Consider the following 16,697-nt stretch of genomic DNA (forward strand, 5'->3'; position numbering starts at 1 on the left):
CCTGGGAACCCAGTTCCCTGAGATTGGCTGCTGAAGTCTCTTTAAGGCAGGTGGGTGGCAGTGGTGGCAGGTGAGACAGCATAGGTTAAAATCCCAGGGACTTGTCAAAAATAAATAAATAAATAAAATTAAAAAAAAAAAAATCCCAGGGACACTCCTCACCCCAGCACAAGGGTGGTGGAGCCTGGTTCTGGGTGCTTCGCCCCTTGGCCCTGACTGGCTGGTCTCACCCCATCCCCAGGCTGCGAGCGGGATCGCTTGTCCTTTGGTTTCTGTGAGACTCTGCGCCTGCTGGGCCGCTGCCAGCTGCCCACCATCCGTGCCCAGTGCTGCCGTTCCTGTCCTCCACTTGGCCACGGTGTCCCCTCCCGAGGTCATCAGCGGGTGGCATGAGGTGACCTGAGCCTCGACCTGCACCGCGCACCAGGATGCACAGACAGACCTTGCACAGACCTCAGCGCCCCGTGTCGGGCTGTGTCAAGAGCCCTGCCCCTCGCGCCCTAATGGTGCTATTCCTGCCCCCTGGCCCTCAGCAGCACGCTGGGGACTCCCCTCCCCTTGAAAAAAGGTATTTTTTTATTCTATTTGTGCAACATTTATTATTATTGTTTTATATAAATGAGTATCTACTGTTCCAAAGCTCAGTTTGGCTTCGTTTTGCATTTGGGAAATCTCAAGTAGAAACCACTCCTCACCCTCGATCCTCTAGGATACTCTGTTCCCACCTTCAACAGATAGATTTTCATCTGCTTTGAGGGTGGGTGTGGGCAGATCGACAGTCAAGGAATCCACGCAGAGAATGGCGCCTACTGTAGGCATGGGAGGCCTGGTGTCAGAGTGGAGGGTGGCTTCTTACAGGAGGCATATCTGCAGAAGCTTAGCAAATAGGAGTAGGAAGATTTTTCTGGGCAAGGGACACAGCTTGGCAAAGTCCTGAGAGTCCCTGTCCATACCCCTTACTTCTGCCTCCTGCTAGCAGCACCCCCCACACCCCAGCCCTTTCTCCAGGGATCCCCACTTTAAGTTCCTCAAAGACATGTGTTTCACAGGGATGAACCCCAAGCATTGTCAAACAAAAAAGTCTACCTTGTCAACCACAGGACTACCCCATGGTGACGGGGTCTGGGGTTCCTGTGGGCACTTCCCTGACCCTATAATTCCTCTGCACAAAGCTGTGGAGAGGGGAAGAGCAGACTGGCCAGTCTCATCCTTCTTGGTCCCCACTTGTCCCTTTCCTTTATCTCCATGCTCAGAGATGGGACTGGGCTACTCAGGGCTGACTCAGGGTGCTCCTTCCCTACCTATAAAACCTAGTCCCCTGGGGTTGTGGCTCAGCTGGTAGAGCGCTCACCTCGCGAGTGTGAGACCCTGGGTTCGACCCTCAGCAACACATAAAAATAAATAAACAAAATAAAAATATTGTGTCCATATATAACTAAAAAAATATTAAAACAACAACAACAAAACATTAGTCCCATGGAGCAAGACTCTGGTACACACAGCAAGGAGCAGCTGGAAATGAAGTTGCTTTGAAGAGGGTTCTGGGCCCAAGCCAGGGGTAGGGAGGTGACGAACAAATGCCTTTTTCCAGCCCATATCTTCCCCTTCCCCCAGCTTTGAGTTTGGTCCTCCTCCCCGAAAGTGTTCTGCCTCCTTCTCCAAGTTTGGGGCACTGAAGTTCTAAGAGGGGATACTTCTTACATTCTATTCTCCAGCATACAGTATTCCCAGCCTCTAAGGTGAGTGGGCCCTGAAGCCATGCAAGTGGCATTATGAAGGCACTGGACGTGGGCCATATGGCTACTCAGGACTGAGGGAACACATTGGCAATCACTCCTTGGGGATTAAGACCATCAAACAATATCAGAGGGCTGAAATAGTCAGTGCTAAGGGTCACAGGACTGAAGGGGTTGAGAAGTGTGTGGGAGCAGAGGCAGCTGTCCCTAGAGGTCAGGAGGGTGTGTGCTTAGCTGCTTCCAGTTCCATATGCTCACACCTCTTGGTCCTGAACATGCCCCATTTTCAGGTGAGAAACCCATGGCTCTGAGGGAAGTGACTGGCTCAAGGCCACATACCTTGGTGACAGAGGACTGATGGAGGCCTCTGGTCCCCATCTCCTGTTCTGAGCTCTGGACTTCCCTTAGCAGTTGATCCCTCTGACCAGGCAGGTGGAGGGCCCCCTGCAGGCTCCCAGGGCAGTCTATCAGAGGTCACTCAGGAAAGCCAGTCACCGGGAGCACGCACGAGTCCAAGCACCACAGAGGGTGGAAGAGTGTCAGGCTCACTTCCTGTCTGTGTTTACAGCAGCCCTACTGGCCCAAGGAGGCCCACGCTCTGAGTAATGGCTTCCCAGGGCTCAACCAAGACTGCTTTCAGTGGCAGCCTCTTGTAAGGGATAGGGAGTAGGGGCTGGCACAGTGGCAGAGCCCTGGGGTCCCAGCTCTGCCATTACTATTATGACCTCAGGAATCTCTAGACTTGCTGAATCTCTGTGTTCCCAGAGGAGAAGCGGCATCCCAGGTCCTGGCCTGATCTATCTGGGAATCTTGCTGGATTCCCCACTTGATGGAAAGACATTTGGTCTTAATCATTTTTGTGTTTTTCCAGTGATGGCTAGAGGTGTCCCCAGTGGCAGCAGGGCCTGAGCTGTCAGCCCAGACAGGAGGCAAACAAGCCATGACTCAGGCAGGGCACGGTACAGCTGGCGGGAAGAGGGCGCCTGCTCTCTGGCAGGGGCTTCATTAGGCTCAGCAACAGCGTTCCCCTTTGGCTCCCAGGCTCTGCCCTCAGCTTCAACCTCTCAGGGTCTCCCAGAGTGACTACTGCTGACAAATGTGTCCTGTTCCACCCCACCGGAACCACGGGCAGGGACACCCAGAATCACCAGGCTGGCAGGTTGGAGAGGTCCCCACCCTAGCCCATGTCCTTCCTGGGGCAGACCCTGTCACAAGGAAATATAACTGCCTTTCAAGGCAGAATGTTATACAGATTACTTTATTTTTTCCTTTATAATTCCAAAATTTAACTTGAAGACAGCATAGAAGCTGCTGTGATATAAATGGACAGTCACCTGGCAGCGTCCCTCTTCCTCCAGCTGCCCAGCAGGGGTGGAATGATCAGTGGCACACATGGGGCTTCGCAGCCAGTTTCTCCCCTGTCGGGACTTCCCCAGCAGGCCCAGCTGCCCAGCTGCTGGGTCCAGCTGCCGGTCACAGGGGGGAAGATAATACTGCAAAGCAGGGGGTGGGGGATGTGCAGTATACATTTAGTTAAAAAAAAAAAAAAACAACAACAAAGACTGGGTACTTGGCTAGAGTACTTCCTATATCAATATAATATTCTGGTGCAGTTGACACCAGAATCGTTCCCAGCAATCTGTAGTCTGCTATCAGCGTGACTACAGGTAGCGACTGAGGCTACCTGGGGTGAGGAAAGGGCTGAGCAAAAGTGAGTCAAGGCTGGAGGCAAAAGGGGCACAGGAGGGAGCAACCAGGAGGCTCAGGTTTACATAAATACATACAAGGGAGTTGTGCACACAAAATAGAACTTGTTATATAAAATAGATGTACAGACTCTAGAAAAACCTTGATAAAATATCCTATAAAAATATAAACTGTAGTGAAAATATACAAAAGTATTAACAGGTTCAACCCATTAAAAAAAAAGAACCATCAATTTCAGAGTTGGGAATTCCCACTAGGTGTGAGGTGCTCCCCTCACCTTGGCACCCACATTTAGGCAAGCAGGCTGGAGGCCACCCTTTCAGCTTGCAAGGGCCACCACAAGGGGCCCTGGGCTGGCTATAGAACAAAGGTTCAGATGAACAGCAGCGTGCAGAAGGGGCACTTGCCAGGCGGCCAGGGGAGGAAGAGGGACCTGGGGCCCTGGAAGGTAGGAAGAGGTCTCTCCTCAGTGGAGGGAGGGAAGGGGAAGTGTTGGCTCAAATCAGTGGGACCTAAGGCTATGGAAGGAGGGCACTCCTCCTGACCCAAACTGGAACCAGGCCAACGATTCCCTCTCAGCCCCCTGGACATTAAGCACTTTATTCTAGGAAGAAACTCCAGGAAAGGGTCCCCAGTCCATCTCCTCTGGGAATTGCTCTCACTGCCTCATGCTTGGTAGGCAAGTGCTCCACCAGGTGCTTTCTAAGAAACATTTTTTTTCAGGGTAAACTGGATAAAATAAGTCCATTCCTAAAGGGAGCATTTTAGCTCCACTACATGGAAGTTTGGGGATGACATCTTCCAGGGGGAACTGACTTGAGAACTAAAAGCTGAGGACAGCTGAAGCTGATCCATGGGGCCCTAGCCACAGTCCCAAGCACCTCCTCACAGCTGTCCCCTAAGCTGACAGCCACTATTTCACAAGGTGGCGGCAGGGTTCTCCAGCACTTGATCCCAGCAGTCCCCGAAACAGTAGTGAGACTGCAACGCCTGCCCTGCTCCCAGGCAGCTTCCTGAAGAAGCTGGGCTTCAAACAACTGTTCCAAAGATGTGCACAATGATAAATACAATCCTAGTATCTGAAAAGAGAAAAGAGTTTTGACTAAACACAGGGACCAGTTCCCCCTACACCTTAAGAAAGTAGGCAATTTAAGCCCAGGAAGTTGAGCTTGCTCTAGTAAACAGGCTCTTAGAAACAGCCAAGTAGTAACTACCAACTCAGCCACGGTACTGCTAGGATGTTGACAGTAAAAGATGAACAGGAAAACGATGCACTATGGAAAAAGCACTTCTTGAACTTGCATCGCTTCCATTCTTAGTCTGAGTGTGTTTGTATCAACTAAGGATTGTTTCTGATTTGTGTCTAGGTAGTGTAAAATATTTCACTTAAGATTGTTTCTTTTGTGTTGGAGTAATACTGTGCCAGAAAACATTCTCTCATGACATCCGCACATCAGTGATGGTCCACAGGACTTAAGTAAAAACAACTTTCCTTGCTCAAAGCCTCTCTCCTGGCTTCAAAAAGGCAGTGCTCCGAGTCAGAAATTGCCTAGGCAGCCCAAAATCAAGAGGCCACAGTGACCCTACATCCTTGCTCGAGGACAAAGGTGCTCTGGGTGGCGAGGGTGGCAGGAAGACTGTCGGAGAGCTCACCCAAGCCTTAGCTCTAAGTAAAGGAGCCTGGCAGCAGCCTCCCCCACCTGCTAGCTAGGTGAGGGACATCAGAAGCACTGCCCACCTCTGGGGAGGCCAAGGTTTCTGCCATGTAGTAGGGCTCACCCAGCAGCTGCACCAACACCCTGAAAAGCAATCCCCCAAAAGCTTCCTGTTCCCTCAATCAGGGGCATGCCAGGGTGCAGTTTGTAGCTAACTTAGACTCCTATCTGAGCCACACTTGGAGAGTGGCTTCTACAAGGCAATTCCCAGATGCAAAGCAAAGCATTCCACAGAAGCTCAGAGACGGTCAGGCACACGGCAGGCAGAGGAGAACAGCCAGTGATTTACAATCACGAACTGAGATGAGAAGTGCACGGGGCTGGCTGCAGAGCCAGGCCCTCCCCGACGCAGGGTGGGAGCTACTGTTTTAAAATGCTGTGCAGGAGATGGCAAAAGCTAGTCCAGAAGTGGGGCATGGCTGGCAGCTGAAGCCAGGATTCTTGGGCTCTCTAAGGAGGCTGTTTCTGAACATGGAATGTGTCTACTTTTCTAAAGAAGTCCCTCATTTCACATTGACCTTATGCCACCTGAAGCAGCCAAACTCTGAAGCCCTGTGATGTACACAATTGCCTCCTATGTACAAAAGAACCTGGGAGAGGTCCAGCAAAGGATGGTTTTCACAGGGTCAAACACCAACACAGCTGACAGATGCTGTAAACAGGCTCTTAGAAACAGCCAACTGGTAACTGAGGGGCAATTCACCAATCAGGCAAAAAGCATGATCACGATGCCAAATGTTGTGGCATGGAGATGGCTGTAAACAGATGAGACCCTGCCCCCAAATGGGAACTAAGAAAGTGCAGTTTGGCTTTGGACATCTGCCCAGCAGATTCCCAGACACCACAGATGTTACATTCTGGCATTTAAACAAGCAGAAATGTCCCTGCAGTTCACACTTTTGACACACTTTGGTTGTGAAGGGAAGAAGAGCAGCATCCTGGGTGGGCATCCACTTAGGTGTCCTCCTCCTCATCGCTGACCAGCTCGCCTTTGTCAGGGCTGGTGTCCCGCTCACGCAGGAAGTCCTCTCGGATGGCCTCCAGCTCTGTCAGCTCCAGCCGAACCTTCTCCAAGTGGTAGGTGCGACGGTTCCGGATCTGGCGCAGGGGGAAGGGGTTCAGGTCCCCAAAGGAGATGCTGATCAGTTTCCTGGCAGGACGAAGGGCAGAGACGAGCATCAGCAGTGCTCAGGCAAGTGCTCACAAAGCCCCCACCACAGCAAAACCCAGAGGCTGGGGAGCAGGGAGGGTGTGTGTCACCCAGGGAGGCCAGGCCTACGTCCTGCAGACAGGCAAGGAGGCACAGTGGCTGAGCGAAAGACCCTGCCTGCCTGTCAGACTCAGATCCCAGCTCTCCCCTGCAGATGTGACTGGGAGTTGCAGAGTTGAGCCACCAACCCCCTTTTGGCCTCTTTCCTTGTCCACACATGGGATAACAGGAATGTCATCTCCTAGGGTGTGGGTGTTACTTGGTTCTGAGAACAACATCTGACTCTTGCTTGGTGAGAGAAGGTACAATGAGTGCCCCCATCAGGCCACACACACAGGGCAGATAATCAGGAAGACTGTCCTGAGACTTAATTCCCCCAGAATGGATGAAAAAGCAAACTTGGTGACAACGGTCAGACCCAGGCAGCAACATGACCAGCGTTGACCAGAAACATGAGGGAGCTGGAGCCTTTCACAATATCCCTAGATCGAGGCACCGACTTATGATAAAAGTTTTTTTTTTTCTTTTTATAGTAGATGAACTCTAGATAGGGCAGAGGGGTGGGAGGGCAAGGGAGGGGGCAGGGGGTTAGCAATGATGGTGGATGTGATAGACATCATTATCCAAAGTACATGTGTGGTAAGAGTTTTAAAAGTTGTGATAACTTGTCTTTAACCACCAGTCAATAGTTTTTATAAAAACAGAGTTAAGACCCGTCCCAAGGTCTGGCTATGGCTCTCCAGGCCTCAACGGCCAGCCACACTGTGTCAGGAGAGGAGCTGGAGGCTCTAGCACTGAGGGGCTGACCCCCTCCCACACCCCATTCTTCTGCCAAGCCCAGCATCCTGGGCCCAGCTGTCATGGCAGAAGGACTGCCTCCTGTCTCTACCAGAAGCAAACCATTTGCTCCTGCTGCTGCTCAGCAGCTTGGGCCACATTTAACACAGATGTACAAATTAAGAATACACAAGCCCTAGGATTTCTGCCTCTTATATTTAAAACACCTACTCCTCTGATCTGCCTAACTCTAATACAGAGGATTATTATTACAAGGAGGTAGAAGGAGAGAAAGTTGGCTTTATTCAAATGCCAAGCTCCCCTGTACATTTCAGGATAGGTGAGCACCAGAGGTCAGGGTAATAAGCCTAAACACAGTGACTCCCCAAGTGAGGACCGGGACACATGCCACATACTCAGCCTGCTGATGGGGCTACTGAAAACCCCGGGGAAAATGAAATGCTGGTGAGGGACCAGGCACCAGGAGCCCACGAGACCAGTCCCTTCTCTCCTGCAGCTTTGAGCCCACAGGTTCCACAAGCCCAAGACTAAGTCCCCCTTCTTGATTACATAAAGTGAACACCGAGAGTACTAAATTAACATTTTTCACTTACTCCTCCAGTCAAATGGGAACTGACTGGACCCAGTGGCCCCTGCTGGGAACAAGGGGAAATCAAGTCACTACCCATAAAACTCAACTCCTCACAGACTCCCACAAGTCAATACCATTTAACTCAACGGCCCCTGAATGCAACTGGCTACAGAACTGCAGAATTTCGTTCCCTGACCCTCGGGCCATTTTTTTGGGGGGGTGGGGGTGTGGTGGAATAGGGAATTGAATCCAGGCCTTTGCACCTGTAGACAAGCATTCGACCACTGGGCTACATCTCCAAACCTTTATTAGATTTTATTTTGAGATTGGGTCTTGCTAAGTTGTTAAAGCTGGAACTTGTGAACTCCTCAGTAGGTGGAATGACAGGTGTGTACCGCTGCACTGCCTCCTCTCTCCTTTTCTGTATGACCGATGTACTGCAGAACTGGTGCTCACTGGAACCACTTGTGTGGGGAACTTATAAAATATTGGGGTTCCAGCACAAAGGTGGGGCCAGGACATCTGTAGTCTTTCAACAACATCCCCAGTAATACTGCTGTCTTTCATAATGCATTTGGCAATTCTTGGTCTGATGGCCTTGGCTTTCTAAAGCAAAGGGAAAACTGCACCAAGAGCTGCTCACCAGGTGGCGCTGCAGGACAAAGCAAGATGGGTGGGAGCTGCCCAGCTTGGCCTGGTGGTGACAGGAAGGGGCTGACTGGGGGAAGGGGGACTGAGGATTCCAGCACAAGGCTATCCAGGTTTAGGCAAGATTCGACTCTGGAACCAAAATGCTCTCAATAGAGTTCACTGCCGGCATGAGGAAGTTCACTCAGCCATTGTAAGTAATCCTGACCAATGTGAGATTAACAAGAATCCTAAAGGCTCACCTAGGATTTAGCATCAGTCTTTTCAAAGGCAAATATCATTCTCAGTTAGCCTTCCTATTTATCTGTCTGTCCGTCCGTCCATCCATCCATCCATCCATCCATCTATCCAGCTATCTGTCTACTTATTTTGGTACTGGGGATTGAATCCAGGGGGGCTTAACCACTGAGCTGCATCCCCAATTCTTTTTCTTTTATTTTTTTAATTTTGAGACAGAGTGTAGCTGACTTGCTCAGGGCCTTGCTAAGTTTCTGAGGCTGGCTTTGAACTTGTGAGCCTCCTGCCTCAGCCTCTAGGGTCATTGGGATTACAGGGGGGTGCCACTGTACCCAACTCAGATCTCTTTTCTCATAAAATAAGGTCACTATTGTTAGAGTTGGTAACAAGGCTGAAACTATTTTAAAAAGCCTAACAATGGTGATGGCCTCAAGAAAGCTTTGTATGTCCTCAGCCACCACCTTCTGCTGCCAATTTGACTGCCAGGACCAGAGGAGCAACCAACTGTTGTCCAGGAGACATAGTGACAAGGACAGCCCACAACAGGAAATAACCATGTAGATGGGGAAGGCAGAAGCAAAATAATTCATGGTCATTCATAGACATCTGGCAGCCCAAGCCAGAAACCCAGGGTCTTCCAAGTTCAAATCCTCCTCTACTCTCTTCAATCTGCCCCCATCACTTTTCTCCATCTCTGGGGCCAACTCTCTCCAGGCCACCACCTTTCTTCCCTGGACCCCTCAAAGAGCCACTATTCGCTGGTCTGCCAGTGGCCAGTCCCATCCCAATTTGACATATCCTTCTGCCTAAGCTACAGTGACTTCCCAACATAGATTGAAGATCCAAGTCCCAAGCCCCATCTCCAGGAACCTAGACAGTCCAGCTCTGCTATGGCCCAGCTGCAAGCCCATGCACACCAGCAAGAGCCTGGCTAAACTTCTCCACAGCTCTCAGAATACACTTGCTTCCCCACCTGTGCACGCCCAGAGGGCAGCTCTGCCAGAGTCGTCCCTCCGTTCCCCACTGCCCCTTCCCAGCCTACTTTCTTCCCAGGCCTGGGCTTCCTCATCACACTGCTCACCAACTGAGGCCTCAAGTTCAGGCGCTGTTGCTCATCTATCATCCCCAGTGCCTGGCACAGTCCTGCCACATAGTAGACACTCTGCAAATGCTTGTAGCCATGTGAGACTATGGCTTAGGAATGGGATTTGTGTTTGTGAGAGTGAGGATGAGACCATCTTCATTTCAATTCCTTTCCAGTCTCTGGAAGGCCAGCCTCCTTCCCATTCCTGTTCACTGGAAGGAAATTCCCTCTCTCATGCAGAACCCCACAATGGCTGGAAGACAGCAAGGACAGGATACCCTTAAGGAGACAGAGGACAGGCGGCTCTTTCCCCTGACATCTGGACAGTCTCCTGAGGACTCACCTCGCATCAAGGATAGTACGAGTGAAGTAACGGAGATACTTGAATATAGACATCGAGTCCTGCAATTTCAGGATCTCCTCTTCCTTGTATTTAAAAAGTGCCAGGGCAAAACGGAAAATCACCTGTGGAAAGGACAGGAAAATCTGTAAATGGAGATAGAGACACCCTGGCTCTAGGCACACGTCTGGCACTGGGAGGGCACTCCCAGGGCTTTGGAGATGCCCCGCCCTGAGGCAGACACTTATAGGGGTGACTTCCACTGGCTGGGCAAGGCCCTTTCTTATGGGAAAATAAACTCTCTGGTGGTTTTTAATAATTCAGCCCAAACCTCCCTTTGAAGCAACGAGACTTTTGTGGAATCCTTTTAGCGAACACTGGAACTAGAAATCAACTTTCTTTGGTACTAGAGACTGAACCCGGGGTGCTTAACCACTGAGCCACATCCCCAGCCTTTTAAAATTTTGAGACGGGAATCTCACTAAGTTGCTTAGGGCCTAGTTTAGTTGCTTAGGCTGGCCTCCTGCCTCAGCCTCTCAAATCACTGGGATTACAGGTGTCTACCACCAAGCCCAGCCTAGAAATCAATTTTAAACAAAAATAAAACCAGGGTTTTTTGATTCTGAGTCTTGGAAATCTCCACCTTAGAGGCAGTTCCCATCTCAGCTAGTGAATGGGGACCTGAAATGCTGACTTTGAAATACAATGAAAGAGAAGCAATTTTTGTTATTGATTTGTTTGGGGGTACTGTTTTTGAAGCTAGGGGGAATGGATTTCTGGGGTCTTGGAAGTTTGAGCAGCTTTGGAACAAATAGCTTTTTGCACATCTAAGGACCATGGATGATCTGCACCAACCTGTACTTTCTCATATTTAGAAAGCAGTATTTACAGGGTTCAAATAGGTCATCTTTCTCTTTACAACCTTACCAATGGCCCAAGAGGAACACTATTTATGCCCTGAGAAACCTTTTTAATAATGACAGACTTGATTATAAAACTGGTAGTGCACTATGTCAGGCATTAAGTTGAGGGTGGGTAATAACATACACTCAAACTTTGCCGTAGGAGTATAAACTGGTGAGGCCGCTCTGCAAAGGATCAGGCATCACTGCCAGCACTATAGATGGACTACCATAGGCTGGCACTTCTACCTCTTGGGCTACACCTACACACGTACTGTAGAAAGACAAAGTGCCAAGAGAGTCCTGTTGCATAGTTTGAAGTGGCAAGAGACTGGAAACGACCTAAGTGGCCATTGTCAGGGGCTCTGATATAAATTTCCAGCTCATCTGTACAAGGAAATACTACAGAGTTATAAAAAAAAATATATAGGAGTCAGACCGTAAGCCCTGGTAGGTCACTATCTCTAAGATACAGTGACTTAGAAAAATTTTTAGAGATACTCTGAGAACGATATATAATACACTGAGAAGAGCAACTAGGAGACTGGGGAGCAGGGAGATCTTTCCTCTGCTACCCTTAGTTATATGATTTAAGTTTAATATGTAAATGTACTACCTAATTAAAAACTGATTTTAGAACACAGAACAGACCAGGTGGGAGGCTTGTGGCCATGAAGTCTCTGAAGTTGGCTCCCCTGAGCTTGCCCCCTGATCCTCTGCTTATTAGATCTCTGGGCCTCTATCTCATCCATATAATGGAGATAACACCACCATCATCTGATGGATAGTGAGATTCAGATCATGAACCATCAAAACTCCCAGGCCTAGCACAGTGATTAGAGCAGACTGTTTTTTTGTGAGTGTGTGTGTTAAGTGCTGGGGGTTGAACCCAGGGCCTTGCACATGCTAGGCAAGTGCTCTACCACTGAGCCACACTCCAGACCCAGGCTGTTTTTGATAAAGAGCAAATAATTACTGTTTCCTAAGCTCTCTGGTGGTACACCACACTGAGCTCACTCTGGTGCCATGGTAATCTCATGAGTTCCAGGAGAACCAGCCACTCACCACCACTAAAACAGACAACAGCATGTTTCTTGAGAACAGCTGAGCTGGGAAAACCCACCTTTGGTCCCTCATAAAGAAAAGAGTCCCATATTTTAAAAAGGATGTCACTAACAACACTGTCCACAAAAACCACCAGAAACCAGTTGAATGTGATAAGGGTGTAGTCGACTTTGTACTGTTCAAAGTGGGCATGCAATCGAGGCAGCTTCTCACTCATGAGGTCTCTGAACACCCGCTGGTCCACCTGGAAAGGAAACAAAGAAAAGTGTCTTGCGTCTGCCACGCATTGGACAAGCAAGCAAGGGCAGACCTCTTGAGAATGGATACACCGCAGGGCTCATTGAGAGCTGGACTACTCTCACTGGCAGCTGAACTCACATGCCTGAGGTGCACACAGGTGTCCACCGACTGACACCTTCCTTACAGCTCCTATATTCAAAGTGCCCTGGGAAAACAGGCTGTCCCAAAGAATCATACATCTGAGTCCTAAGCAATGCACTAAGATAAGTCTTGAGGGGTAGGGATGGAGCTCAGAGGCAGAGCGTTTATAGTGTGGGTGAGGTGCTGGGTTTGATCCCCAGCACCACACACAGTCTAGAGCCAAAGAGGAAGTAGGACATTACCACACACATCCATGTAACAAATATTCAAAAGGCTTAATGGTGTGGGAGTAGCAAGACTCTAGAGCCAGAGAGACCCAAATGTGGGTGTCATGCAGCTTTACTACTCACTAGCCATGTGGCTTTTGGTACATGATGTTCTAAATAGTTCTGTGCCTCCTGATCTCTCTCACCACTCTTTTGTGAGGATTAAATGACGTTTACATAAACTACTTATCGCATGACAGAAAAACCATAGGTGGCTATTGCTGCTAGAGTCAGGTCAGGCCAGGGGCAGTTGAGCAGAGGGCTGAAGAAGGTTCAACCCTGACCTTGAGGACTTTAAAGACAAGTGGGGCAACCAGACCTATGGAGTAGCACCATAACTGGTGAGAGGCCTATAAAGATGTGTTCATGGAGCATTCTGGAGCTCATAGACTGGAGGAGAAAAGCACCCATGGCCAAGGTCAGGCTTTCAGCAGGAGGGTGGCAGGCAAGGCAGCACAGCTGCGTAGAGTTTGTCACGGGGCCACTATATCACACAGAGGGGCTAGAGGATTTCCCTGTCTGTGACCACATGGAAACATCTGGCTTCAACCACCACCCGTCAACACATATTTGTATATGTGTGTATAAAACAGAAACTTAAGTCTCACAAAACAATACTTAAAACCTCCTGTGTGGGATTCACTTGGATGCTTCCAATCCTAATCAATTTTATCTGACACACAACAAAGGTTATCATCCACCATTAACCAATTTATACACAGTTTGAAAAACAAAAAACCGGGCATGGTGGTGAGCGCCTGTTATCCTAGCAGCTCAGGAGGCTGAGGCTGGAGGAGACCCTGTCTCTGAGTAAAATATAAAAAGGATGTGGCTCAGTGGTTAAGCACCCCTGGGTTCAAACTCTGGTACCAAAAAAGAAAAAGAAAAAGAAAAAAACACAATAGGCGTGGAGAAGCATCCGAGGCTTTAAACAGGACAACAATATGGATGTGTCTGCACTTTTAAGGTCCATGCCCTAAGCTGCAGCAGGGAGGCTGTACTGGAGGAAGCCGAGCTGGAGGCCTTGCCACAGATCATAGCCCAGGTGACGAAAATCCAAACCAGAGGAGGGCAGTGGAATAGAGAGAGAGAGATTAACAACTCTGTGGAGGTAAAATCTGTACAACTTAGAACACTTTTTGCTGTGAGAGAAAGGGAAAGGGGGTGCTCAGAATAACCTGGCTTCTGACCCAAGGCATGGAGAGGACAGAGGTGTGGTCCCCCAGGCCACAACACAGGAACAAGGGCTAGGCTGGGGAGACTGTACATCATGCCCCAGGACACCTGAGACCTCAGACTGAGGCTCCACAGGAAGCCTGGCCTTATTTTTAAGTTTTTTTTTTTTTTAGGTGGACACAATATCTTTATTTTACATTTATGTGGTGCTGAGGATCGAACCCAGTGCCTCGAGCATGCTAGGCAAGCACTCTACCACTGAGCCACAACTCCAACCCCTGAGTAATGCCATCTCTTGATGTTCAAGCAATTACAACACATTCGTCCACACTTCAAGGCCCTGGCAATAGGGACCAGCTGTTGCTCTGAAGGAGCTGTAAAATGACAAGGGAGGAGGACAGATGACCATGAGACCAAGTGATGATACCAGGATTCACTGTGCCTGGCTGGGGCTGCTGAAGACATCAGAGAGGACATGTAGCTGGCCTCCGAGTGGGAGATCCTCATAAACTTCTCTTCTCCCAACTGGGTGACAGATTTGCCTCACTTATGGCTAGGTGGCTAGCAGAGGGCTGGGTGCAGAGCAGGCTGCCAGGGAACGCTTGCCCAGGCCTATGCTTTAGCACCCTCCCCCACTGAGCACAGGAAGATGTGGAATGACTGTATCATTCATCTCTGTGTCTTCAGTGCCTAGTGAGGACCTGGCACACAACATGTCCCTCAAGGATGGCAAAAACATGGAAAGCTGGCAAGCAGCTGGCTGCAGCAGCAGTGGGCAGGGGGCTCGGCAATGCTTTCTGTCAGGGAGGCAGCTGGGCAGCAATTCCTAAAGCACAGCGTTGACGGCTGGTGGCACACACCAGCCTCTCCCCATTTTAAGAGAAGCCTTACATGAAGCCCACCCTTAGCCTACGATGATTAAATACACGATACACGTCTGCCTGGTGGACTATTATTGGCACCAACATGAAGACTAGAAAGTACACAATGACGCAGGAAAATGCTCATGCCTTAATGTGAACTGGCCATGCCTTAATGTGAACTTGAATATTCAACTAAGGGAAGGAAAAAGGAAATATATCACAAGGGTAACTGTGGTCCCTAGTTAGTGATAACAGGTGGTTTTAATTTTCTTCTTTTTATCTTTCTGTATTACCTAACTTCTCTTTATAAGCATCTATTACTTGCATAGCCAGTGCAGAACTTGGGGGGTGGGGGAATTTATGAATATCTGATGCAAGTTTTATCTTAAATCTACACACTTAAAGTAGGTCTTCCCTTTTTACCTACAATAACAGTATTAATAGCTTCTACTGAGTTTTTACAATGTACTGAGCGTGACATTAAACTCCTTAAATGTATCATCTGAAGTCTACCTCAAACTATCTATGAAAAGGTATTACCCTCCTCTCACAGATGGAGAAACTGAAGTACAGAGTTGTTAAGTGATGTGGCCAAGCTCCACAGCTCACAGGAGGGAGGCCTGGTTCTGACGGGTGACCCCCCCACACCCAGCGCACACTCCTAACTAATGCGCTTGACCACACCTTAGTGGAGTAGGAGAGATTAATAATGCTTCATTTCTCTTATTCTCAAACACTGAGTAACATGTGATCTTAAATTTGAACCTTTAAAGCTATTAGCTCTAGGGCTGGGGATGTGGCTCAGTTGTAGAGCATTTGCCAGGCATGCATGAAACCCTGAGTTTGATCCCCGGCAACACACACACACACACATACACACAATCCAAAACTATTAGTCTTTAGTTGCTGTGAATAAATAACACTTTCTTTACTGATCTCCTCATCCCACCTGACTGTGACTCCTACCTCTTCCTACTGCTGTTCATGTCCTTGTTTACAAACTCAAGCGACAGAAGCAGAGCTTTTGGTTAATTAGCAAGTGAAGTGATTACAGGGAGACCAGGTGAGTATCTCCTGGAGTCCATCAATGACATCCATGAAGCTGGAACAGGGACCTGGAGGAGGCAGCTGTGGGAAAACTCATCCCCCAGGAATGCCAGAGCTCAGCACCTCTCGCCATTCTCCCAGGATGCTGTAGGAGGAAGTGGGCAGAGGCAGGTGAACTGAGGCCTCTAAACGAGCTAGGAGACCATCAGGCCAGCAAGGACAATCCAGTTAGGTAACTGCTGTCACAGACGCCTGTGTCAGGGAAGTGGGAACCAAAGTGGGGCTCTGATGACAGCTTGGGAAGGCAGAACAGCACTGGAGAGGAGACAGTGTGTGTGCTGGGCTGAGCAGGAGCTTTCTAGGGAGTGAGCAGAGAGTGGTGTTCTAGGTAGAGCAATCACGTATAAGAAGCACAGAGGGCAGGGCCAGACCACAGAGCAAGTGTCCTGTCATTACAGGGAATGCTGCCTCCAGCAGCTCAGTGGGTAGGTAGGGGCTAGAGCATGGAAGGAGGGTCCAGGTGCTGGACCCTGAGAGGATGAGGGCCCCAAGGGGAAAGACACAACTCAATCTGTGGGAGAGAGGAGGCAACTGCAGGGATGTAGAAGAGAGGATGCACCTGCCAGTGGAGAGGCGGGCAAAAAGGGAGAACACATGTGAGCTGCCATGCAGGAGGCAGCAACAGAAATGGTAACCACAGGGTTACAGGGAGCAGGATGGTTTGTTTCTGGCTTGGGAAACTAGAAGGATGGGTAGGTCAGGTGGTAACTAGAGGCAATAATGAGGCTCTTTCTCCAAAGGTAGAGACACAAATACAAAGCAAAACTCAATCAGGGTCCAACCAGAAAAACAAAAATCTAATTATTTGTTACAGGGAATTTTATTCTAGGAGCTGATCACATCAGTCACAGAAAAGCTGAGGCCAAGTGGCCAACAGTGAGACAGTCCAGA

General features: G+C 49.2%; 2 protein-coding genes across 4 annotated transcripts in view; one reads left to right on the forward strand and one right to left on the reverse strand.

Moving 5' to 3' along the window:
- Positions 1 to 644, forward strand: part of Adamts7 (ADAM metallopeptidase with thrombospondin type 1 motif 7) — a 45,955-nt gene extending 45,311 nt beyond the window's left edge. The window contains exon 24 of the mRNA XM_046427848.2: positions 242 to 644. Within this exon, the coding sequence (XP_046283804.1) occupies positions 242 to 393 (152 nt within the window). The 3' untranslated portion in view covers positions 394 to 644. The remainder of the gene's footprint in view (positions 1 to 241) is intronic.
- Positions 645 to 2,978: 2,334 nt separating this feature from the next.
- The window catches only part of Tbc1d2b (TBC1 domain family member 2B), a 74,414-nt gene continuing 60,695 nt past the window's right edge, over positions 2,979 to 16,697 (reverse strand). For 2 of the 3 annotated variants that reach the window (XM_046427853.2, XM_046427850.1), the window contains exons 11-13: positions 12,072 to 12,257; positions 10,050 to 10,171; positions 2,979 to 6,308 (exon numbers count right to left, since the gene is read on the reverse strand). In XM_046427853.2, the coding sequence (XP_046283809.1) occupies positions 6,113 to 6,308; positions 10,050 to 10,171; positions 12,072 to 12,257 (504 nt within the window). In that variant the 3' untranslated portion in view covers positions 2,979 to 6,112. The remainder of the gene's footprint in view (positions 6,309 to 10,049; positions 10,172 to 12,071; positions 12,258 to 16,697) is intronic. The other variant, XM_046427852.1, reaches the window with a different exon arrangement.

This window comes from Marmota monax, unplaced genomic scaffold (assembly GCF_021218885.2).
Source record: "Marmota monax isolate L192 unplaced genomic scaffold, Marmota_monax_Labrador192_F-V1.1 WCK01_AAM20220418_F8-fsc00111, whole genome shotgun sequence".
NCBI classification, from domain to species: Eukaryota; Metazoa; Chordata; class Mammalia; order Rodentia; family Sciuridae; genus Marmota; species Marmota monax.